We start from the raw sequence: 26950 nt of genomic DNA, 5'->3' as shown, positions 1-26950 counted from the left end.
TCCGTGATAAGGTAAGTAGCGTCCTTTTGGGCGGCGACCTTTTCAAAGTATCTGAAGACATGTTACAACTCGTTTGTGGACACAGAGCCGAGGTGATAAACATGAGACGAAATGGAATCACGAAGCATATCAAGGAGCCTTTGCTTAAGGCGGCTATACGCAAGATACCGCCATCCAGTTCGTCGCTTTTCAACACCGAAGCATTTACCGCTAAGATTGAGCACCATGGTGGAGTTCGTAAGTGTTTCTGGCCTCTCAAAAAGACCACTGTTTCGCAAACAGATGAGTTTAAGGCCACTACAGGCGCTCCCTCGCAGGGAGCAGAGCCTCATAAAGTGCCCTCGCAGGGCTACTGCAATCATCCACATGCAAGCAATACTTGTAATGCTCATGCTTGCCAAGAAAATGCTGCCGCGCAGCCATATCTTCCCCAGCGGGGTAATTACAATCATAACTATCCTTCGCAAGGATGTAACAGTGCATTTAAGAATGGGTCCAGTGGTTCCTTTCGGGGACGACGGTCGAGACAATACCAGCAAAGGCCCCAACATCAGCCCAGAATCGCTCGAAAACGAGGAGCTTCCCCCGCGGGGTACAGATACAATAAGAAAGGTAAATATTGACATGAGGTTCAGGGCAGGCCGGCTGGCACAGTTTTACAACATATGGGAGAACATGAACGCACCGGACCACGTGCTACGGATGTTAAAGGGGTATCGCATACCCTTCTTTCAGAAGCCACCTCTGGTTTATCCAAACTGTTGCGGCAACAATCTCAAATGCCCGCAGTCAGCCGAGATGACGCAGATCATCAATCAAATGAAGGAACAGGGTGTGCTAGAAGTAGTGGATCCGTCTCCCAGTTTCATATCAACGATGTTTATAGTGCCCAAAAGCGACGGCTCGCCCCGGCCTATTTTCAATTTGAAGGCTTTAAACCGGTATGTAATAACCGAAAATTTTGGATTGATAAACGTGCACCGCGTGCCAAATTTCATTCAGCCGGAAGACTGGTTATGCAAGGTAGACTTGTCCCAGGCGTACTTCCATCTGCCGATAAGCCCACCACACAGGCGATTTCTACGCCTTATCTATGGCCAAGAGCTCATGCAGATGACCTGCTTACCGTTCGGGCTCAGCACTGCGCCGAAAACTTTTGCGACCTTCACCAATTGGGTAGCGCAGGTTCTAAGGGACATGAATATAAGGATAATAGTATACCTCGACGATTTCCTTATTGCTCACCAAGACAAGAATACACTGGCCAGGCATGTCAAGGTGGTCGTAAAGAAATTAGAAACACTAGGGTGGTTGATCAATTATCAAAAATCTCAATTGACTCCCCAAAAAGCACTGGTATACTTAGGCGTCTGGTGGGATGCCTGGGGAAACCAGAAACGACTTCCAGAGGAAAAGATCCCTATTTTGATAGGCAAAATTCAATTGATGCTTTCCGCTGCGAAAACCAGCCGGAAAAATTTAGAGAGGTTAGTGGGACTTCTAAACTTCGCAAGTTTTACGGTTCAAAAAGGGAGGTTGAACTACCGAGCCCTACTAAACCTTCTCAACTCTATGCCACGATTTTCAAGCCGGACTTATGCCATTCCCGACAGGGTAAAGGAGGACTTGATGTGGTGGTTGCATCATTGTCGTATGCCTTCGCCAATCCATCTGCCCCCACCATCGCACTTCTTAACAACAGATGCGTCAGACCTGGCCTGGGGTGCCCAATTAGACGATCTAGCTCTGACTGGATTTTGGACAAAATCGGAGCAAATGCTACATTGCAATCAGAAAGAGATGCTTGCTGTTCAAAGGGTATTAGAAGGTCACTGTCAGTACCTGAGCAACTCTACAGTACTTGTCCAATGCGACAACAAAACTGTGCTAGCTTACTTACGCAATCAGGGCGGAACAAAATCAAATCCACTCCTGGAATTAACATTTCAGATATTTTGCATCCTAGAGCAATATCGCATCCATCTGAATTTAGTTCACATTCCGGGAAAATACAACAGCCATGCAGATCACCTGTCACGGCTTCGTCAGGCCCCGGAGTGGCATCTGCTTCCGGGGGCCTTAGAGAAAGTATTTTCAAAATGGGGTGTTCCCCAGATCGATCTGTTTGCGTCTCACAGGGCGCATGTAGTGACAAACTACGCCTCACTGGACCAAAACGATCCGAAGGCATTATTTCACGACGCTTTTTCACACGTATGGAATTACAACCTGGCCTGGGTGTTTGGTGCTAGCCCCTGGTGCCGAAAGTGCTAGCCCATCTCAACCAAGCAACGGGCACGTATCTGCTAGTAGTACCACGATGGGATCGCGTTTATTGGAGAGCGGACATCAGGTCACGCGCTCTAGCAGCTCCATTCACTCTGCGGTCCCTGGAAAGGTTCCTTATCGACATCACGACGGGATTGCCACCACCGAAAGTTCAGGACATGGTCCTAGAAGTGTGGAAGTGTGGGGGTGGTCAGCGAACTTAACTGACTGGAATTCTGATCAATTAAAATTGCTCGAACAATCTTGGCGTACGTCTACCAGAAAAACTTACGACATAGCGTGGAAGAAATGGGTGGTCTGGGCTACTAGTCATAAGGTAGACTATAAGAAGCCATCAGGTTCAGACGTAGCTAAATATTTGTCAGACCTTCATTGGATACATAAACTTTCGTACAGGGGCCTTATTCGAGATGCACAACTGTCAAATTTCACGTCCACATCAAATCAACACTTGATTCTATCGCATGTTGATTGTATCAAGTGTTGATTCTATCAACTGTGGATATTATCATTTGGAACAATCAAAACTCATTCATAGAAAAAATAATCAAACAAAAATCAACTTTGTTTATTACTACTATATAGTTTGAAATGGCTCTGAACTCGAAGTGGTTCGGTTTGATTTGATTGTCACCTGACTGTGGATTGCTAATGTCAAATTTTGACAAGTGTTGATTTTATTGCTAGACTTTATTGTCCATGGGCTTGGGCACCATCTTGGATTTTTTGACGTACGACAGGGAATACCCTTCCTTTCCTACAATATATGGCATAGAGTAAAGCGTCTTTTTTTTTAAACATAAGTTTACAGGAATCAGCGACATCTTGTATTCGATAGGATAAGTAATGCGCTATGAGCAATGCGGCGGCGAGTAGTGAAACTGTACCTGACAACGTCAATCAATTAAAAAGTGACCACACAGTTGATGGTCGATAAAGGCGATTATTAATTGAATTTTAACGACAATAAAGAACTATTGACATGCGATCTTTTTGTTGAACCCACACCTACACGTCGAATAATGCTCGCTCCACATATTCTCCTATAAACGCTCAAAATTGTAAAAAAAATTGATGCAATTTACTCCGCACCCAGTCTCAAGTTGCTTCTAAATCTAAACCACATTCACGAACCAAGTTGTAACCTAACACATCTGTAAATATAAGGCATATGATTTAGAGATAAAGTCCGTTTTTTTTAAATTACGAGATGGTTCATGAATAACCTTTATTACTATAAAAATAATACATTTGTCAAAAAAAAAATCTGTATTGCGCTATTACATAATGCATAAAATTGATATAAAGATAGGTACCATAGTAGCTCGCTCACTTGGTCTATCAACAACTATTTTAATGCTCTTTGTACTCGTATACGCGACCCCATTGTATGTACAGTCGCCATCAGATATATCGGAACGCATGTATGAGATCTCAAACTATTAAGATAAGACCTACTGTACTGTCTATATTACTTACCAAGACCTAAGTACCTATTATTTATATGTACCTACACAAAGAGAATTCCTATGTTAAAACGAGATTAAATACATATTTTGTTATTCAACTACAAATAAAATAAAATTTATCTTTTTCAGTAAACACATTTTTTTACCGATTTCTTTAATAAAATAAAACATTAAAGTATTATGTGACTCTATTTCATTGTCTTCGGTGTAGATTATTTACTATTGTTCCAATTTCCTGTATCAGTTTGGTACCAGGAAATATAAAAACTACACCTCTTCAGAAACTTTGCTGGTAGTTCGACATCTGTAAATATAAAACATGATAAAAACACTTAAGTCAAAAACGTATACATAAAATATTTGCCCTATATTCTGGTCGCTCGGTAGGGTGCCCAGAAGGCTGGGTGCATTTCCGCGCTGGTTAACAATGCTGATCCTCTGGTCACCAGAAGCCTATATAAGGCGCTCTCATAGAGCCACGCTAGTGCCCTAGAGTTTCAAATTCAACCCCAAGTGCCACAAATATGTAGTTAAGGGTTTAAATTCTGGATCAAGAACATGGAATACTATTCGCTAGTAAGGCCATAGGTATTAGAAAAAAATAATAGTAGGAGACGGCCGTGGTCATGGTAGGTGGTACAGGTGGGCCAGGCAAGCTCTGAAATTATGCACCTATTTTACTATAACTTTGTTCACCTGTGCATATTTACTGTTTCCATGATAATCATTTTTAATATGTAGCCCGTATAATCGGGCTGTATAATTGGTCTCATATTTTTTAACACAAAATCATAATTATAATTCAATAATTAATGGTGTTTTACATATTAATCATTAATGTACCTATTTTTCAAAATTTTCTTGCATATAATAATATTGTTTACTTCAATTGACGTGTTTATTATTTTCGTTACTATGTCAACGTTAATACTTAAAAAATTATAACGTGAAGGTTGAGTCCGCAGTACAGTTACAGTTTACGTACATAGTGGCATTAGCACAGTCGGATTAGGACCAAACTCGAAATGTCTGAACAGTCATGAAATTTGGTATGTATATACGCCCCTTAAAGGCCCCTTTTTCATGCCCACACCATTTGACATTTGGGGACCTCGAGGAACCGCAGCCATCTTGGAAAATGTGGACCATCCAGGAGAAATTCGCGTTTTACTCTAAATCTACGTTCTTTATTCAATAATCGTGTAAGGCAACATTCAAGCTTATAAAATTCTACATAAAATAGTTTTAAACATCTTTGCGAAAAAAAATGATCTTGCTTTAAAAAATACTTGCTAAACCCAGATTTAGCCCTTATACCCTTTCATGGGATATTCTCTTAATAGGAAACTTGGAAGAATAAAAATTCCACTTTTAACTATACATTTGTACATAATCTACCCCAATATCAATATTTTACTTGACTGCAACTTAACCAGAAAGTAGGGTTATGGGTATAAGTACTGAGGATTCAGGACACCCTGTAGCTTAGGATACTATACTGGACGGATTTTTTAAATGACGTATTATTTAGCCCTAAACCTTTTTCTTCCGTTAATTTTAGTAACTTTGTATTGCATAGCACTTGTATACTAACTGTGGATCTACTGATGTCTGTTTTACTGTACTCCGCTCAATAGTTTAGGCGCTAGAAGAAAAAATATGATTTAATATTCGGAGTCCTCTCAAGGCGGCTGTATTGATTTTTCTTTAATAGAACAAGTAAAAGTAGGTTGTGAATGGCAAGAGGAATCTAACGATACGTCATTTAAAAAAATCCGTCCAGTATCCTAATACCTAGCTACTGGGTGTACTGAATCATCATAACCCTTACCACCCTTCTTTCTGGTTTAGTCACAGTAGAGTAAAATGTTAATATTGGGGTAGACCACGTACAAATGTATAGTTAAAAATAGAATTCATATTCCTCCGAGTTTCCTTTTAAGAGAATGTCCCCTGGAAGTGTATAAGCGTTAAACTTAGATTCAGCAAGTATTCTCTATAACAAGATGTATTGTTCTGCAAAGATATCGAGGACTTTTTTGTGTAGAATTTAATAAGTTTTAATGTTGACTGTTGTGTTGATGGTACACATTTTCCAAGATGGTTCGGATTCCTCGAGGTCCCCAAATGTTAAATGGTTTGGGCATGAAAATGGGGCCTTTAATTTATATACATAATAAATTTCATGACTGTTACAGAGATTTCGAGGTTGGTCCTAATCCGATTATGCTACATTGTGCGTCCGCAGCAAATTCGGTTCTCCATACAAATGTAGTTACGCTCTCATTTTAAAATGACTTGCTAGATTGCTCTGAAACTTTGTACTTACAATAGGATATGGTATGTCTATGCCTATAATTAATTTAAAACATAAATGGGAAATGAGAGCCAATTAAGTTCAATATTAAGAATATGTGTCGTTGTTGACTCGCCGACAACGGAATTGAGATCTATATGGGTGCCATGTTCTGTGCTGTGTAGAAAATCCTGAAATTATAAAGGATTTGTCTTGGCTAGTTTTTACGTATAGGCTACGTATCACCGAAACGTCACAAACACCACGAAGGTTCGGCTTGTACGGGCCCTCGTTTTTCCTATATTCTTATACGCTGCGGAGACCTGGACTATCCCAAAGACAGAGGAGAAGACGATAGACGCCCTAGAAATATGGTGCTGGAGGAAAATGCTGGGGATATCCTGGACCGAGTTTCGGACTAATGTCTCCATCCTTATAGAACTCCGTATCAAGCAGCGCCTTTCGACTCTCGTAAAGACCCGCATACTCAGTTTTTTGGTCATGTCTCGGGGAGGAACAACGACTCCATAGAGCGTCTAGTGGTGCAGGGTAGAGCAAACGGAAAAAGACCGCGCAAAAGGCCACCTATGCGATGGACTGACCAAATCAAATCTGCCATGAAGGGTCCCCTGAACGCATTTGCCAGAATGGCCCCCAACCGCGAAAAATGGCGAGAAATCGTACGGCAAGCAACATCTGCGCCTGATATCAGCAGTTGACCACGACGCTCTGCAAAGAGTACAACGACAAAGAAGAAGAAGACGTATCATATTTGTCTAAAATTTGGTTTGTTGGTACACACACAAGGGATAGTCTCTAGCTAGGTACGCGGGCCACACTCGTCAGCGCGACGGCGATATTTTTTACCTTTTACCTAAAAATCTCAAATTTGTGTACGGGCTCAGCTCCTGTTTCGTCTTAAGCCTGAATTTAACAGATTCTGACTCACAGGGGGTTTTGAGCATGCTGTTGCGTTCGTTTTCAAATTTTGAAAAAAAGAACTAGCCTAACAACACAATAAATGCTTGTTTATCCGCATTCTTCACTATATCTCCCTGTCTCACTACTATCTGACCTTCTAACCCAGAGGGGAAAATATACCTTATTGGGGATACTCCATCTTCCTCATGATAATATATTTTACTTTACTGAAAAGCAATCGGTACATGATACAAGATGCACATTGTTAAGAGCCGGGGTTAGAACCCACGACCATTGGTTTTAAAATGAAGCTTTGTATATAATTTGTATTTTTATAATAAATCTGTTTTCTTTTTGACATTTTGTGGTATTGTATTGCTTTATGTTAATTGTCAAGATATTTCTTTCATCCTGGACAATTGTCACATGCGTCACATGTACGTTTTTATGATAGATCTACATCGACGCAACTGCATGTCATTGTCAAAGAGCATATAATCACTACGTTTTAAGAGACGGGACTTCCATACTAGCGAGTGGAATCAGTTTGTTTCGCAAATCATTACCAAAATGTACGACAAAGAACTGTCAAAGAACCATAGTAGCAACATAAGCGATTTAAATAGTGTAGTACGCTACACGCTTACGATTCTTATCGATATCGATAAAATAAACAACATAAGCTCCTAACATAACAACAACATAGGCTCCTGTCTACAAATTTTGTACTCGAAATCAGGTTAGCATCGAGTCCACATTTAAGTTGCATATTATAAAGTGGATAGTTCTTCATTGGACTACTATCTGGTCGGGCTTAATGTGGACCCGAATTATTTTAATACAGTTTTTAAGTCGTGTTTTTTTATTTTATTAAATGCTTGATTTTCATAATGATGTGCACATACATGTGTGAATAAATGTAGCTTTTCTATGGGAAGATGTATCAGGTCTTCGTTTCCAACAAATTTGGCCCACTGCCTGCATCTGAAAACATACAGCCTTGGAAAAACATGACTTTATCTACAGTTTATATTCCATGTGTTTGCTAATGAGATGATCAACTGATTATTTCGCGCTAATATGCATCTATAAATCATGTTTTTCGGCATCCAGTTATCAACAACCCTTTATCAATGCTTTAACTTTTTATGTATTTATATGTCTGTTAATCATGAGAACGGGTCTGGCCTTGTTGGCAGCGACCCTGCCTATGAAGCCGATGGTCCCAGGTTCAAATCCTGGAACGGGCATTTATTAGTGTGATGAGCATGAATATTTGTTCCTGAGACATGGGTATTTTCTATGTATTTATAAATACTTATAAATTAGGTCTATGTACATAGGTATATATATACATTATTGCACAAACTGACTTAGTACTAAAGTATGAATGGCATGTGTTGTGGGTATATATATATATATATATATATACCCACAACATATATATATATACATATACATATATATATATATATATATATATATATATATATATATATATATGTATATGTATATGTATATATATATATATATATACATATATATATATATATATATATATATATATCGTTGTCTAAGTACCCACAACACATGCCATTCAAACTTTAGTACTAAGTCAGTTTGTGTAATAATGTCCTATAATATTTCTTTATTTATCATAAAAACAGAAATTAATTTTCTTACATTTTAGGTTAATATATTAAATAATAATAATAATAATAATAAAATTCTTTATTGTGCACTACTAAAGAAAAACTCATATTACAAACAAAGACAGGACTTAAATTAGACCATAAAAAACAAAAAAAAAAATTAAATGTGATTAATAATCACTAGATAAAAAAAATATGTTAACTAATGACCATTAATGCATAAGTGATAGATAATTTATGCATTATTAAGCTTCGACGAATTAATTATGGTCATATTGCATGCTAGTTCTAAGGAAATTTCACATATTTAATTTAATTATTTACACTGATATACAAATAAAACTACAGTTATCGATAGTTATAGTACATCCCTAGTTCACAACGAAAAATAATGTAAAATATCTAATTTTCGATGTGTTTATAGCCTGCTGACCCAAAATAAGGTCAAAAGTATCTAAAGCAATACTTACCAGTCTTCATCCAAGGGAAATTTCGCCATAAAATCCCTTTTTTCGTGATTTTCTCGAGTGGCTCGCTTGCCACATATTTCACACTTAGTAAACCGTTTTCTCGCTGGCATTGTAACAAACTCGCTCTTTACTCTGATCACGGTTGACTATTTTCGATTTTTGCACTAAACAATAAAGAAATTACACGAAATACCCGAACAAAACATTGAAGCCTTCAAAACAAACAAAGCAATTAGGCTGACAGTAGACTTGATGTAAACTTGACAGAATAAATAGCACTGACGTTTTCTTTTTCTTCGTTGGCAATGATTTGCGAAACAAATTCCATACAAAACTTTTTTCTTCCTAGTTGCGCCAGCCTGATCGGAATTTGGCAGCTAACTCCATCTTGCGTCCAGTAGAAGAATCAAAATCGTACAGGTAAAACTACTCTCTGCCTTAGGATCCCCTTTTAAATGTCATAAATCCAAACATGGCAGCCATACCCATCGACAAAAAAGTCTACCGTTGATCTAATTTCATTTGACAGTTAACTAATACGTATTCGACACGCTTATATTTGACAACTAGAATCCTGACTAGAGCTGGGACTGCGTACCAAAAGTACGTCTCTGTTACTCGTACCAAAAGTACGTCTAAAATACCAGTTTTACGAGTATGACCCCCAATAGGCAGTTTACGTATTTGCCGTGCTTAGGCGTCTTACAAATAAGGATTATTTATACAAATATCGACTTATTATTTCGGTAAGGGTCGGAAATATGGTGACGTTTTGAGTGAAGGCTATGAATCTATTGTCATATTTTTGTTATATATTATTACATTATTTTTAGATACAACAGACACCCAGACGACCATCTGTTAACAAAATTTTATTTTACCTAAAGTAACGGTAAGAATGGAGGTACGAGGTGATAAAAGTTTCATATTTGTTTTATTTCAGAAATCAAAGTCCGTACTTTTAAATACTCGACAAGCTAAAAGTAGTCTATTACAAATAACCTGTTCCAAAAACTATTCCGGTACAACGCCCCGCCTCTAGTGTGGATATTGTTCACTGACAGGTGGTGATAATAGCAATTCGACAAGTCACAATATTTCTCACATCAAATGGAAATCAACACGAAACGTCACTTTTAGCATGTCGAATAAGGGCCCAGAACTATATTGCTTTACAAGTCAGTAGTGTCAACTTTATGTAATACTGAGGATTCTGGCCTATTAAGTTCACACATTCTTGTTAAACATGTCCTTAAATCAATTGCTTTACAGAAACCTATTGGCCAAAAACCACCTATTTGGAATATTGAAATTCTTCTCGATCATCTGAATAAATGTAAAGTTAATTTAGAAAGCCCTTTCGAATCATCTAGGCACACTGCTATGTTACTGCTTCTTTGTTCCGGCAGACGAATTCATGATTTGACATTGTTGAAAATTGATTGTCAACACTTTGTGCAATCTGATGATGCTATTGTTTTTTGGCCGACATTTGGGTCTAAGACGGATTGCGCTGATTATAGGCAATCGGGATGGAAATTGTTACAGAACCCTGACTGTCAAAACTTGAATCCTGTGTTTTGGGTGAAGCATACTATTTCCTTATTGAAATGTAGGCGTGAGTTAGCCAACATATATGATTTATTTGTTACTCTAAGAGGTGATGTTAAAGGTGCTTCCCGAACGATCATTTCGGGATGGATAAAAAGCTTGTTTAAGGAAGCAGGCATTACTGCATCTCCGGGCAGCATTCGCTTCGGACAATTTCCCTGTAGACGACATTCTAGCGCGTGGTAATTGGCGCTCGGAAAATACTTTCAGTCGATATTATAGGCGTAAAGTGATGCCTGTATCCTCTACTGTTGATTCTGTATCACACTTGTTTCAACCAATTAAGTAGAAAACTAATCTTATAATAAAACTGTGATGATAAAAATTTGTCTGTTATAATATATATAATGTTCTTGAAATAAATGTTTAATTGCTGAATCTAAGGTATTAATACATTTCTGTCCTGTCAAATTTATCATCACGTTATAAGGTCACATTGGCGTCTTCTTTTCCACCACCACCAGGCGATAACAAACAGGTCTCAATTAATAAGCTTCGAATAACGGTCAAGTCAAATTAATAGACGCGTTTTACCTACCAATAAAACGCATATTAATTTACTTACCTTATTCGAAGCTTATGAGTAAACTCTGCCTGGTGGCATTCAAATAATTCCGAGCCAATGACGAGCCATTCTGGGATTTCATTTAAGTAAAACTCATCCCCACTGCCAGGTGGTGGTCCACTAATGGTGGGGGAAAAGAGCGAAATATAGCCATACGTTGAAAAGAGATAGCAATACAATGGCGGGAAACGACGTGCCTCTCTCAATTAATAAGCTTCGAATAAGGTAAGTAAATTAATATGCGTTTTATTGGTAGGTAAAACGCGTCTATTTAGGATTTCGTATAAAGTTTTGGTTAAAAAAATTACTAGGCGAAGTTGGAGACGGGTGGAGAAGTTAGGTTATTTTTCATTTTGTTATTTTAGTTTTAATTCACGGTTTTAAACTTATTTATTATTTATTTATTGTGAATCTAATTAATGGATTTCCACTTCTTGGTAAATATATTATTTTAATATTTTAATTGGGCGAAGTTGGGCATCAAATATGAAACATATCAAAACTAATAGTTTCGCGATCCGTTCATTTCAAATTATTTATTTTATCTTACTTTATTCCTCAAGTAAGTAACACAGCATTACATACAATGAATTCGTTTGTTGTTTAATTAAGTCCACTCAAGGTTTAATTTTTATACAGATTAAAGAGAATAATGTAATAATTAATGAGCTTGACGCGGTTATGGTAATCTCTACACAACTACATGCAAGAGGGGCTTCAGCTAACTTTTTTACCATAAACTTCACTCAAAATATAACAAAAATTCTAACTTACCTTCCTAACTGCTACCCAGAAAATGAGAGGTCAAAAAATTAAGCCTATTATCGGTTGATTAAAATAGTGATACTAGACGATTAAAACCTAATCATCTTTACAAATTAATTGATAAGAGTATTTATTCATTTTAGTAAACGATACTGACAAATATTGTGTAGTAGACACATGGAAATATGTATTAAAAGGGTTAAATTTTAATATCAATGGTACATTCCTAAGCTGAGTAACTAAACATTTTTATGACGCGCAGATTTGTCAAATCTAACCTTTAATAACATGACAAGAGTCAAGGCTCGCGTCGTCGTGAATGACACGATCTATAATCGAATAATTCTTTTTCATTTGATAACGCCTTAGCAAATATTGTGTACACCTGCATTAGATCATTCGTATAACACTTCGAATTTCTACATCTAATTGTTATTCAGATGAATTTAAAATAAATATTAAATAAATAATTATGTCTGCGTACTAGGGTTAGCTGTCGCAGATTTTTATAGCGAAGTGTTGATCAAATCCCGTTGTCTTCAGGCGACTGAAACATGTTTCGAGTCACTCTACAGATTATGAAATAAACTCTTAATTATCTAATAAAATCCTCTGAAACTTATTTTACGGTTTAAACTCACGTGTTTTTAGTCACTCGCGCGACATGTATCGTGGAGCCTAGGTCTCCTTTCTCAAACGCTAACAGTGCGAGCAGCGTTCAACGAAACATATAGCGCGAGTGACTAAAAACACGTGAGTTTAAACCGTAAAATTAGTTTAATGAAATAACCTACTAAAAGGTGTATGCCTTTTTAGGATCCCTATGATCCTACTTTTCAGTATGTACATCGAGCTGCAAAGTTAAATAAATAATAAATAAATATTATAGGACATTACACAAATTGACTAAGTCCCACAGTAAACTCAATAAGGCTTGTGTTGAGGGTACTTAGAGAACGATATATATAATATATAAATATTTATAAATAATTAATTACATAAAAACCACCCATGACTCAGGAACAAATATCCATGCTCATTACACGAATAAATGCCCTTACCAGGATTTGAACCCGGGACCATCGGCTTCGTAGGCAGGTTCACTACCCACTAGGCCAAACAGGTCGTCAGTTGAATGGAAACATTATGAATAATTTTATGTAGCGAGATTTCCAGTACCTAAGAGCGAAAGAAATGCAAGAGGTTGACAGTAATATTTAACCTGATATAATCGTATGAAGAAGACCAGGCCGCGTAGCCAACGTGCCAACCGTTAACGCTCCGTAGCGTAGCGTAGTAATCTCCCTCTATCAATCTTCCATATTAGTGCGATAGTAATTAGTGGGAGCTTTAACGATTGGCACGTTGGCTACGCGAGCTGATAGCACTTCCCTCTATACCTGCAATTTGTGGGCGCAGTATTTATACGCAATGAGCATATGTGGCTCTTAGGGTCCAGTGCAATAATGCGTTCCGGGTGTTGATGGGGTTGCCTCGTTTCTGCAGCGCATTAGGCGTCTTCGCGACAGCGAGCGTGGACTGTGTCTATATTACCATGCGTGCACGCGCAGCACCTCTGGTGTGTGTGGTAGTCCCAACAGCATCCTACGAATTATAACGGACAGGGTTGACTGTCTGTACTTGTCGCACTGCGAGGGATTGCATTCTCCCATCAGTGTTGATTTGTTTTATAGTTCTATGTAGGTACCAGCAAACCCTGTAGTTTTAGTTGAACTAATAAACATGGTTACACGAAATAAAAATGTATGTATGTATTCATTCATTCATTCATTACTGTAAAGAGATCATTCAACCTCTTTCCTAAGATACATTAATGAAGATAAACGAACTTTATTTCTCGGATTCTCCACAAGATCACCATCCTTGTGTCCTCCATTTGTACTGATATCCATTTTTTTAAAACCATTTATTAATTGCGTGATTTATTAGCCAATTGTACTAGTAGATACAAGTCGGGTAAAATATAAGGACTGTTCCTAAAGTTTTCCACAGCTTCGTTTCCGTTTATCTGATATTCGTGTTGCTGATTTACATGTGGGTTTATGAGTAAAATAAAATACTCCGCTTTTATGAAGACAATATAATTAAATTTTCATACAAATCTTTAACGTAATATTATCTTTAAAATACTGTACATAAAGTCGGCTGGTCTTGTAGAAAATCATTTACCTACTACTAAACATATCAAAAGAAAATATCATTTTTCAAGAAAATACTATTGCATAATCTTAATAACGAAAAGCAAATGATTGTCTGCAACGCTGCCGACTAAATCTTTTATATTTTTAGTTTGATATGGCAGATTGTCGATATGAAAGACTTTTAAAAGCGAAGATCGCTTAGAACACTAGCGGAAAGAAATGCACTAAAGGAAAGGTCAAAGACAATTTGAAATAGAGGTGGATTGTCAAAGAAAACTGTAGCTACCGTAGATTAGGTTATGGCGCCATCGCTCGAAACGATGCCGGCATACCTTTGGCCTATGATCTATTAGATGGCCCCACTTTATGATATTTAACAATTTTAACACAAATCAGTGAAAGAATAAGGCTCAAAGTCAAATGGCGTTCTAAAAGTTTTAATCACGTGTTCAAAGATGGCAGTAAATTTACTGTGGCTACAAAGTTTTATTTGACAATCCACCTCTATTTCAAATTCTCTTTGCTAAAGGTATACCTATTTACATAATGAATTTACACATTATTGCCATCTATAAAGTAAATTAAAAGATGTAAACTACCATTGACAATTTTGTTTACACAGCATTTAATCTCATTTGAGTAAAATGAACCATACAAATGTATAATATCACAACAAATTAGATCTGTTTTTTCACACGCCAATAGAAGGCTAATTCTTTGATACCTATGTTAATTAAATCAAGTCGAAATTGCAACCAAAACTAAGTTTTTTTAAGTACCGAGTATGACATTAGTTTTACAAACGGAAACGACCATCGCCATATATAAAAAAAAAAACTTAAAACTATTCACTTTACAATTATCTAATATAACTATATCAAATAAATACAAAAATCTCTTATTGTTATTATCTAAGATAATATTTGCCTACCTCATGTCTTGAAACTAAAACTATTTAATGCACATAAACCTTAACGCAGTTTAAACTTAAATGTGCGCACGTCGTTGCGCTGATGGGAGGACCCTTAAAATATTTGACTAAAAGAGAGATCAAATCATTGCCACGTAAATACTTATTGTATAATCGGCAGGTTGTTTCGAGTAACGTGTCAACACTTATTTTGTACTTTGAGAGTTGAAAGCGAGATGCCTAAGTTGCTGCTGTAAATTAGATAGAAAAGAATTGGTTGGACATGATCTCACTGGAAGTGGGTGATAGTATTGCTTTCAACCTAGCTGCCAGGGGTTCGTGCTCCGATATGAAAGTATTCGAAGTGATCATGCTAGAGATAAAGTTAGACATAAGTTTATAGATCTCAGGTATTTCTAAAAATATATAATATAAATCATGAATATATTGCCTGTGTGTAAGTAATTTATCGCTCAGATAAAGATTAAATGTGGCAAGCAAAAAAACAAAAACAAAGCACAAATTTGACTTCGCTTACTGAAAAAAGGAAAACAAAGAAAAGTGTAGAAATTATAGAAAACAGCCGTTCATATTGAATGAACAACCTATGCTCGGAAAAAATGGAAAGAGGTTAGCCTGGGCCTAAGCCATTGTATTTTAAGACCATTTGATTTATCTCGTTTGAAAAGGCATTTGCTTAAGAAACTAAATAACAGAATATTCATCAAGTTAGTAGAAAAAAAGATTTATAGAACACCATTCGCCACATTTAGGTTTATTTAACCTATCGGTTATTTTAATCAACACAACATTGTACCACAACAGTGCTTAACAACTGGTTAAAACTTTTTGTCTTTAATTTACTAGACACTTCTTAATAATTCTTACATATGAAACCTATGAATGATTCATGGTATCCTACACTAAGATTCAATCTTTTCACTGTTCTTATAATATTTTCCATAATTTTTTTCATAATACACAGTGAAAAGATTAAATATGCTCAAGTAATTTATGTTAATGTAACATAATTATAGAGGCACTGTGTGTATTCAATTCTATCTTCTTATTTGATATTATTTTACACGCGTCTACTGAACGATATTGTTTTATATTTTAAGAATTATGTAAAATATTTATATAACTCTTGACATATGGTTTTGAGACCCAAGGGAAATTAAATATTTGACTACCTTTTGTTGCAATTATTTTGATTTGTAGGAAAAATGTCTGTGGTTTAAAATAACGCTTGACGAGTCAATTCAAGTTTTTATTGTAAAAAGTATTGTAAAGTGTATTGTATTGTTGCAATTGTAATAAAACAAGTTGTAGCGAATCTATGGAAATAGCCACTCTAACACTATTTACAATTAAAACTTGAAAAGAACATCTGAATGAAAACCCCAAACGTGATGTTGTAACTACCTAACTGAACAACGAGAGTACCGAATCATTAAAATATAATTATTTAAATTGAGCTATACAATAAACATTTAGTTACAAAAATATTGTAGCGTTATTTTCAGATCACAATTTACTATGTTACGATTGCAACACTATCAAATTACAGATATATTTTCTTCTAGATCTGTCAAATCATATAAAGTTTTTAATTCAAGCGGAACAAATAATAACTATGTGGTCCGAGAGTCAGACTTCGCCCACACAACTCTGTCTTCACCAGAGCCAATTTTTTTAAATAATTGGGTTACCGAGTGCTCTGCTATCGCCACTGAAACGCAAATTCGGTCGCCATTTTAGTGTACTTGACTGGTCGAATACTTGTTAAGAGCAATTAGTTCCATTAAAGCCAAGTTGCGGGTTCAAGTCCCTGTTGGGTCATAAAACCGTTCCAAAGCAGCGCATTCAGCGCCACACAGTATACACGTCAAGAAGTAAAGGACAAATTCCGTAATAGTAATAATAACTCTGCAATAATGTCACTGTGTTTTTATTATTGTTCTGGTTCTAATCTAGTTCTGAGTTTTTCTTATAGAAGTAATTCACCAAGGGCTTAAGTTATTTGCCATTATTAAAAACGAAAGATTTCTAGCACACGTTTCTGTTATTTATAAATTAATATACTAATTTAGTGCGGAGTAGGCGTAGTATAAAAAAGAGCGATTGGAAAATTCATAAAGGCGATTTTTTAGTGAATGGGTATCTGGTTTCAGTCTAGCTCGGGCCACATAGTTTTTCTATTTTTTCACTCTGGTTAATGACTACAGTTTCGTAGCAGACGTTATGCTTTACGTAACCAACGGATATAAGGTTTTTTTGGAGATAACTACCTAAGCACTTAGACCTTTGTAGGGGTGAAGATTTGTGAGGTCGTTATTTAGTAGTTGGTGTGCCGAAGGAATGATAGCTATGGACAGGCGGAGGGAAGGAGGGCTGGGGGCGTGGTTCAGTCTTTCACGAGCCTGTAGATGTGGTGCTGCGCGCCGTGCTCACTGTTCGACACTTCAAACACAAACGCGGCACATAACAATGTCTCTTGAGTATCTCTATTTGACACCACCTGTAAACAACACAAAAACGTGATGTAGGCAAATTGCAAGGACAAAATAAATGGTTCAAATAGACCAGGAACTATAAATTCAAATGAGTTCTATTAGTGATAAGGGTTTAATTTTTTCGACGTCGAATGTATGAGAATTGTAAGAGGGGAATTTAAAACGTGGAAGCGGCACTACTCCTCAGCCTGGCAACATCGAATTTCTTGAATTTCTAGAGCACCACTACCTACAAGGATCAGAAGTCAAACTGCGGGTTAATAATTATGCATAGTTAAGATCCCAGTCTAAGACGTTGATGCCTTTGTTTTTAAACTAGCTTTGACACCTTAGTTATTCAAATAAACTACAAATTTGTATACGAGTCTTTCATACCTTCTATTTTTTCAAAAGTGTGTATAATTGTAGGTAGGTTAGTACCTACCTACAATTATACCTAGTAGGTTCGTGTAAGATTGCTATCTAATATTTATATTTTGTGCATTTATTTGACAAAAGTATGTAACTTAAGTTCGTTTGTAAACCAGCATTACAAATATTCTTAATCATTCAATGCTTGGTCAGTGTCTGTCTTTCAATCGCGCGGTGTTAAAAAGTGACACCATTGCCATGCATCATATTAGGGTATGCGGTACCGGTACTATTCGCAGAACCGGGTCTGACATTTCCTGTACTGTATGTACTTCGGTACTTTTCGGTACTGAGTATTTACTGTTGTATATTTTTCGTAAAAATAACAAATTAGTTATATCAAACACAAAATTAAGAACTAACTGTGTAATTCAGTATAAGCAAAACCTATAAGCTGGCCAGAAGTGCCTTCATGAAGATGAATAAACTATACTTATACAAGGACATAACAATGAATTGAGATTAGTTAAGTGTTATGTACAGTCGATCCTGATGTATGGTTCGGAAGCGTGGACTCAAGTCTAATATGTCTTCAATAAAAACACTAAATAAATAAATTGGGCAGAAAAGGTAGAGGAAGACCTAGAACAACATGGAGCAGAAATATTAGGGATTGGATCGGCACTGAAGACGCCACCACTCTCTTTAGAATGGCAAAGAGTAGAGAAAACTTTCGTATAATGACTGCCCACATCCAATAGGATATCGTAACATAAGAAGAAGACAACCTATAAAAAATTTAAAAATCAACACTTAAGTTTTCTTTGATTCTGCAATAATTTTCTTACAATTATGTAATGTTATGCAGAAGTTCTATAAAAATACATGTCATAAACTATGATTTGAAAATGATGAACCAATAATGGAAGAGTAAATTAACGACTGATAAGACCAAACAACAGTTTTATAACCGTTATAAAAAAAATAAAAATATAACAACTAAACTCGTGGTTTGTTATTGGCAAGGCAATAACGTGAGAGTCCCGATGTCGGATGAACGAAGCCCAGATCGTAACCGTAAGTAATATAGGAACCGAGCGGGACAAACCTGAGGCGGCCGAGACTACTACATGGTTGCAACGGAGATCCACACCAAATTTTAAAGTGATTTAATGCGGTTTGCTGTACTCACTTTTTCAGTACCGAAAAGTACCAGAATCCCGATTTTCGACACCAGAACTGGTACCTAAAAAGTTGAAAATTCCCGGGATTTCCCGGTATTTCGGTGCTTACCGGATATTCCCGGGAGCATTCCCTACAAAATACGTCTGCTGATGCTTTATATGCTAAGGCAATCATTTAAGTAATACTTGACAGTTTGGAACATATTATTAATTGCTTTTGTTTGAAATTTAATATTGCGAGCTATATTAGACTCGCTTCCCATTATCCGATTGAGCTCAAACTTCACATATTTATGTAAGTTGGCTGATAATTCAATTTTATGGTTACAAGTAGCTGATCTGATGATGGAGACCGGAGGTGGCCATAGGCACTCGAGCGGTAAAACGAGGCAACGTCATTGTTTTTGGGTTCGTTAGAATTGTCTCAATGCGTTGACTGTTGAAAGAAAAGTACAGTCAGCTATAAATTCTTGTATCAAAAATGTTTTTATGACCCAATGCTTGTTTTAGGATAATTTCAATTGTTACCTGAAGAATAGTGAAGTTCTCTAAGACGCTATTCATCATGTATTTCTCAGGTAGATGCTTGAGCTTGTGTATGAAGTTGACCATGTACTCGCACATGGGCGAGCGGTGGATGCGGTACACGAACCTGCCGCCCTCGAACCGCGCGTACTCCGTCTCCACTTTTTCGACTACTTGCTTCCCGAATGAACACACTTTTGTGCTACACGTAATGGTCATGTTTTCGTTGCTTTCATATCTGAAATTATAGATGAACAACGTTTAATGATACAGTTATACAGTTGTAGTTTGAAAGTGCTGTTGCTAGTTTACATGAATCGGCAGGTAAAACACTTAAGTAATCTATTAACCATTCTTGTGTGTACAGATTACAAAAACGCATTGACGTATAGTGCCAGTAATATTTGATCATGCGCCATATTGCGGAATTTCATTGGAACAAAATTTTCAACTGAACTGTCACCCTATACATGAGAATAAAAGCGCCCTCTTGACAATGTTCATATATTTCTGATCGGGCTTTACATTATTTAGTATTTGGTACCTATATGTACATTTTTATAATACCTATTAAATCTTATTATATTTTATCTTCTGTTCTTAGTGGACTAAATAGGCCAAAATACTTTTTATTGCCTAATGGAAATTGTGTACAAATTTTGTTTCGAGAGACAAATTGGTTAATCAAAGATAACATTTTTATTTTATTCACTCAGAATATCTATAATGTTTTCTATAATAGTCTAGTAATAGTAAGTTTCCAGGATAACTATATTATTTATGCCGATATTTAAAACACATTGGATGTCCCAACAACAACTGCGTTACTTTACTAAAACTAAATTTTTCAGGCATTAAAAAGGGACAAGTTTTCAGGCATTCAAAAGTGTTTCAGCCCAAAAATGGGTTTCTTAATCTAACGTCAATTTACAAATATCAAATATGGATTGCCTATAGGTACAGTCAAAAGATTTAATTTGTGACCTATTTCGTACCTTGTCACAGTAACAAACAACATGGAAGTCGCTAGAGACCTCATACTATTGTAACTGTGATAAGGTACGAAATCGGTTACAAATTAACCCATAAATATCTACTAAAGTTGATAAGCCGCTAATAATCGTGTCCCTTTCCGACGTATAGGTATGATGGAAAGGGACAAACGATTACTAGCGGCTTGTCAACTTTAGTAGACGGTTATGAATAAGGGGGTAAATCTTTTGACTGTACGAATAAGGTTACCATCTACTCAGTTTCATAAAACAATTAATAATTTTACATACGAAAGATAAACCCAAATAAATGGCAAATTAATTGACGCGAGCATTCAGATATAAATTTGGAGATACTTACACACTAGTAACGCCATAAAATGCCCCGGGATCGTCTAAATTATTTGTGTTTAGATCCGCCCAGAACTTGACCAGGAAGAAAGCGTTCCGAGGTCCCTTCTCGTAGAGCTCCTTCAAGCCGCCTTTCTTCTCAGGGAACTTGTCATTTATTTGTTGCACATCTACTGACTGAAAACAAATTTAACTTATTAGTATCCATTAATATTTAGTATCCATTACCATCCATTTATTTATAAACACTAGTAGATCATCCCGAACTTTCCCCATTTTAAAAAGAACCAATGAAGTGTAGCAGGCATAATACAGGATTTCGTGTCTTCATTCGATATTAAACAACATTTTGGACTTTCGAAACGATGGTTTCCAAAAGTGTTCTCTAGACCTTAATATTATTTTTAAATAACTTCTAAACTATGTCAGGGCTTACAAAATACACCCACGCTCCAAATTTCATTCAAAATACACCTACGCTCCAAATTTCATTCAAAATACACCTACGCTCCAAATTTCATTCAAAATACCTTATAATTTCTCAGTAAAATGACTGAAATATAGACGGACATGACGAAACTATAAGGGTTCTAATTTTGTCACTTTGGCTACGGAACCCTATAAAGGCTTTTAGTAAAACGTAGCAGGTAAGTAGGTAGGTATTGCATGACAAAAAGCCACTTTCAGAATGCTAGTAATAAAGCGGCGTCTTGCCCGACCGACAGGCTACTGGATCAATTGGGTACTGGAGATTGGTCGATAAATTGGGTATTGGTTAAATCTGTCTTAGACTCTAATATCGCACACTTAAATAATTTAATGAACGATCCTCCTCATGTGAAATACTTTAAAACATAATTATCTTAACTATAATCGTACCACGTTTCATAAAGATCAGAAGAAAATGACTAATGTTATTGAGAAACTACGATTCATTATCAAAAACTAAAATCTTCGAAATGTACTTAGAACAATATATGTATGTTAGGATTCCTCACCTCTAATAGTGGATCGGCGTATGTGACTGAACCACCTATGTGAACGAATAGATGTTGTGATAGCGTTGTACTCGGCGGATACTGTAAAGGGATAAAACAAACGCCTGTTAATTTATTTCTGTACCTGAGTGAACATTAACTGCCATATATAGGTAGGTATAGGTATAGCCGATTACATAACTAACGAAGTATTTTGATTCATTCTAATTATTGCATGCATAATATGCTTCTAATTAGACTATCAAGAGCGTCATTCGAATTAAAAAATAGTCTGGAGGCGCATTTCAATGGATACAGTCTAAAGTTTTGTAATTAGTTCGCCTAGTGAATTATTTGATTAAATTTGTAGATATAATCAACGGAGTTTGGGTCACTTGGTCCAATCCTGGGATAGCCACTAACTCAACCCAGTTTTAAATTACTGGTAACTATGGTAACTCAAAGTGGCGGCCGGCCCAACTTCTTTTGTAAATTATGTTCTCTCTGGCGGTGAACAATTTAAAACCTTGCAGTTAGCGTCACTTGCACCATCCCACTAACCCGGGGTTAACCAGTTAATCCTGAAGCTAATGGTATCTTTAGGATTAACTATACCATGGGGTTACCAGTACAATTTGACATTGGGTTAGCGGTTTAACCGGTTAACCCCGGGGGATGGTGCAAGTAGCGCTTAGGGCTTCGCTTTCCAATGTTAGGTTCTTCAGGAAGTTCCACCTTTTTAGTTAGAAACTTAAAAGTTTTACCACTTAACTGAGATTTTGTGACTAGTTATTGTGTTTGAATAACAGCTATGATAAGGTTTAAATATTTACTATGTACGATTTATACTATATAAGTAAAAAATACATAGCCGCAAATTAGCCACCTCTTACTAGGACACACCACAAAAGTATCTCATGCACCAGATAGTAGGTATAATTGGCTTAGTGGTTCACTTAACAGATGTATCCCAGCAGTCTTGAAACAGAGACGCTTACGGTGGTCGGGGCACGTGCACAGGATGGAGCCCTCTCGTTTGCCACGTAAGACTCTCCTAAGCAAAGTAGCGCACGCGAAACGACCGGTTGGGTGACCAATGCTTCGTTTTAAGGATAGCGCAAAGCGAGATATGTTGTCCTCCCGGATCGATCCCACCGACTGGGAAAGGGAGACTGAAGACCGCGAGCACTGGAGGAAAATCCTGGGAGATGGAGTAGTTGCACACGATGAAGCATGGCTTAAACTCCTTCACACTAGGCGAGAACTGAGACACCAGCGCGCTGTTTTCCCACCTTCGTCACCGGGCATGACATTCTCCTACCCGCTATGCGGTCGCGGCTGCCGCTCTCGAATTGGACTTACTAGTCATTTACGTAAGTGCCGCAATGTTATGGGCGCTGTTTAAACCATCATTTAATTGATGTTAAAGGCCAATGATGATGGTTCGCTTAGTGTAGGAGTAGGAGTTATTAAGTAACCAACCGTGTCCGGGTCCCTCGGGTGCTCCACGAAGGCCGAGAACTCCACGAGGCGCAGCTTGTGCGTGGCGATGGCGCGGCCCTCCCAGGGCGGCGGCGGCGCCACGTCCGCGCCGCCCGGCACGCCGACGCCGCCGACGCCGGCCACGCCCTTGTAGCCGGCGCCCGGGAACGGCTTCACGCTGAAATGGACGTCCGTAGCGTATTACTTTTAAACTATATTTCATATTAGAGAGGTAGTGTTGGTGATATTTTGTTGAAGCATTTATTTTGCCAGGATGGGGCTTAGCTAGCCATGTTTTTGCAAATATCTAAAGATATATAGTATACTATTCTTGTTGAGCTATGCCTGCCGTTATCATGATAAATCATTAACTAGTTAGTTTTAGATTTTATCTACTACCATATCATACCTTCCCTACAATATGTTTAGAAGCGTTAAGCTAATGGCCTATATTAATAAACCTTTTCAGGGGTTGAATTATAATTTTCACCACACCAATTGATAAAGGCTCTCTTGATTGGGCAAAAACTAATAAATGAAAGTTGCATTTTATCTACAAGTGGGGCAAATTTGAGTTGTTTCCTTATGTTAGCTGGTAGGATTCCCTTTAAATGATGATTTTGAATGATAATTTTTTTTACGTTAATTTGGATTTGATTTGGTTTGAGGTTTTTGGTATTTTATTGTTGGTATTCTCCTCGCGTTGGTGTAGTGAAAGTTTTTGCGTTTCACTCGGAGGCAGTCTGTTTAATCCTCGTGCCTTGAAACCTTCCACTTCGCGAACCAGTGGCTACGCTCGTGGTTCAATTTTGGGATCTTTCGCTTGCTCGAGCATCAATATTAGCACGAGCGGTTAAACAACAACTTCGCCCCCTTGTAAAACAAATAACTATTTTACTTTACGTTATAGATAGCCGATATTGTTGACCTCTATTGTAATATGAATCGAGATGACATTTTATTCAAAATGAAATTTTCGTTGCAAACAATTTTGACAAAACTCGCATGTTCCTAGATATCGAACGATATGGCAGTCGGCCCCTAACTCTGGAATGACTCTGAATTTTAAAAAAATTACGGAAGCGTCGTGACATGCGTGAAAAAAGTTTTCACTTACCGCCTTATGACGTTTTGTTTATCTTTTACTTTATTTCCTTTTGGGGACAATCTTACACACATTGACCTAGCTTCGAACTAAGTTAATCTTATACTATGAGTTATTTATTTATTATTATTATTTATTTATTTATATACCTACATAGGAAACTGACTCAGGAACAAATATCTGAGTTCATCACACAAATAACTCATTCATTCGTTTCATAAACCAACACTCGTATTTTAATGCCTTTCATTATGTAGCAGACACATAAACTACTATTAATGGATATATGTATCTTAATAAAAGGAAAGACAAAAATCGAGAGTTAAGAAACTTAAGATACTTTGGGTAGTACTTATAGTTTGGTTGCTTTGTTAATTAATCAAAAATATGGGGTAACTTGAAAAGTGACACTATACTTATTATTATTGCTAATATAACTTTAAACTTCAATACTTACTCTTGTGAAGTCCCAGCTTGCAAACCTGGTTGCCAAAATTGCTGAAACATAAAACAAATATCTATTTTATGTGTTTCGTCTTTATACTTTAGTTCAATAAAACATAAGCCTTCTAATCTATGTTATGTTCAGCTGAACATGTTATTTCTAAAAAAATTGACCAATATTGAGTTAAGATTATTTGGCCGAATTATGACAAGAAGGTATTTAATATAACTTTTTATTCTTTCTTTCTTTCTATTACATTTTCGAATATTATTATTGTTAGTGGACACTTAATAGCAACAAAAACTACACACTGCTAAGCGTCATGTTTTCCCTTTTACTAATTATTACCCCAAGCTTATTAGTGTACTTTGGCCCCGTGACAAAATGCCTGGACGCTCGTTAGAACACGGAGAGGAACAAAGAGTGTCAAATTATTAAAATCTATTACTTATTAGTAGCTTTTAATACAAATTGATTGTATTCTGGTATGATCATTATTACGTACTCAACTATATTTTACGTTGTAATAATTACGGCGAAAAGCATTATTGTTATAACAACTTTCAATAAATCAAATAATCAAATTTGAAACACGTGCATATGGGATTAATATTCTGAATTTAAAAAGCAACATGATTAAGGGCCAGTTGCACCAAACCCTTTATAATCGTAATCGTAGTTTTTAATCTATCTTAATTATAGTTTTGTCGGTTTTATACGAGATGACAGCTGCTATTGTTATATTAAACGTTAATCAGCTCTTCGTTTGTGCGTGGTGCAACCCGCTCTACAATGCTCATTAAATTTGCCGTATAACACAACAGGCATGGCATGCCTTTTGCAAGCCCAGTACCGTATGATGGTACGCTGGATGTGGCAGACCCGCCACGATCTGTGCGCTAGAGAGGGTGCTCATTGACTGCATGGCCTTTTCTTTCATCATACCACCATCCTGGATGTTATATTACGTTAAAATAGTCATCAGACTAAGTGTTCACAAATATATTTAACGTTTTTAAACATACAACTTACCACTTTAAGTTTAGCCTGTATTTCACGAAGTTTCCGCCTAGCTAGCACCTGTATATGTGATGACACCTGCTTTCTTGTGCGCGTTTTCCCTGTTCTTAATTTTATATATCTCGCTATCAGCTCATTTCGTCCTGAAAATAAATTGAAATTTGCATTTAGTTTTATAAATCATTGAAGTTTGGATGAAATATATCAATGAAATATCGGAATGAGCAGTGTTTATTTTCGATTTATGTTATAATAAGAGTTACGCCAATTGACATAACCCGTGAAATATCTCGCATAGCTGAACAGTTAAAACGCATACTCTACAATGCAATGCCGGCGCAGCCTCGCAGTCGATCCGTTATGAAACAATTTTCAAAATATTTTGAATAGCTATTTTCAATCATTGAAACTGTAGTCGGGCTGGAATGCAGGGAGGTTTGACTAAAAGCGAGGCCACGGAATTTGTTTATTTTAATTGAGGGTTTAAATAACAATTTAAATTGTGCTAGACTAAAAGAACTTCCTATCATCACATAAAAAAAGATCGACCCATGCTCTGTAATTGGTTCAAATTATTTTTGATTTCTTTTGTTTTGTATTTTATATTAATTTCGTAAGGCGGGTACCAAAGAAATACACCAAAAATATATATTTTTTTAACTTAAAACTTGCATACATGAGCAAAAACAGAATATTAAATAGCCGCACTTAAAAGTTGTTACGACATTAAATAGGATTTAAAATTATTTAGCATTATTAATGTAAATAAAATATAGATAAGATAGCTTATTTTACTTATTCTATTGTCATTATTTAAATTCTCTAAAATAGTTTCATTATGTTGGCATTATAAGGTATGAGTAATGCTAAATGCTTTAATGGTTAATGGCTA

General features: G+C 36.6%; 2 protein-coding genes across 3 annotated transcripts in view; both read right to left on the bottom strand.

Annotated features, from left to right (window-relative positions):
- Positions 1 to 12707, bottom strand: part of LOC133517174 (lysosomal acid glucosylceramidase-like) — a 36459-nt gene extending 23752 nt beyond the window's left edge. Inside the window, exon 1 of the mRNA XM_061850363.1 lies at positions 12048 to 12707. The gene's annotated coding sequence lies outside the window, so the exon portion shown is untranslated. The remainder of the gene's footprint in view (positions 1 to 12047) is intronic.
- A 1417-nt stretch (positions 12708 to 14124) lies between these two features.
- Positions 14125 to 26950, bottom strand: part of LOC133517175 (protein scalloped) — an 83038-nt gene continuing 70212 nt past the window's right edge. Inside the window, exons 5-12 of one of the 2 annotated variants that reach the window (XM_061850365.1) lie at positions 26071 to 26201; positions 25892 to 25990; positions 25051 to 25091; positions 23489 to 23666; positions 22028 to 22108; positions 21040 to 21206; positions 19690 to 19924; positions 14125 to 17631 (exon numbers count right to left, since the gene is read on the bottom strand). In XM_061850365.1, coding sequence (XP_061706349.1) covers positions 17518 to 17631; positions 19690 to 19924; positions 21040 to 21206; positions 22028 to 22108; positions 23489 to 23666; positions 25051 to 25091; positions 25892 to 25990; positions 26071 to 26201 — 1046 coding nt within the window. In that variant the 3' untranslated portion in view covers positions 14125 to 17517. The remainder of the gene's footprint in view (positions 17632 to 19689; positions 19925 to 21039; positions 21207 to 22027; positions 22109 to 23488; positions 23667 to 25050; positions 25092 to 25891; positions 25991 to 26070; positions 26202 to 26950) is intronic. The other variant, XM_061850366.1, reaches the window with a different exon arrangement.

The sequence above is a fragment of the Cydia pomonella genome, chromosome 4, assembly GCF_033807575.1.
Source record: "Cydia pomonella isolate Wapato2018A chromosome 4, ilCydPomo1, whole genome shotgun sequence".
NCBI classification, from domain to species: domain Eukaryota; kingdom Metazoa; phylum Arthropoda; class Insecta; order Lepidoptera; family Tortricidae; genus Cydia; species Cydia pomonella.
Note: the sequence above shows the minus strand (reverse complement) of the source record. Positions and strands in the feature narration are given on the sequence as shown.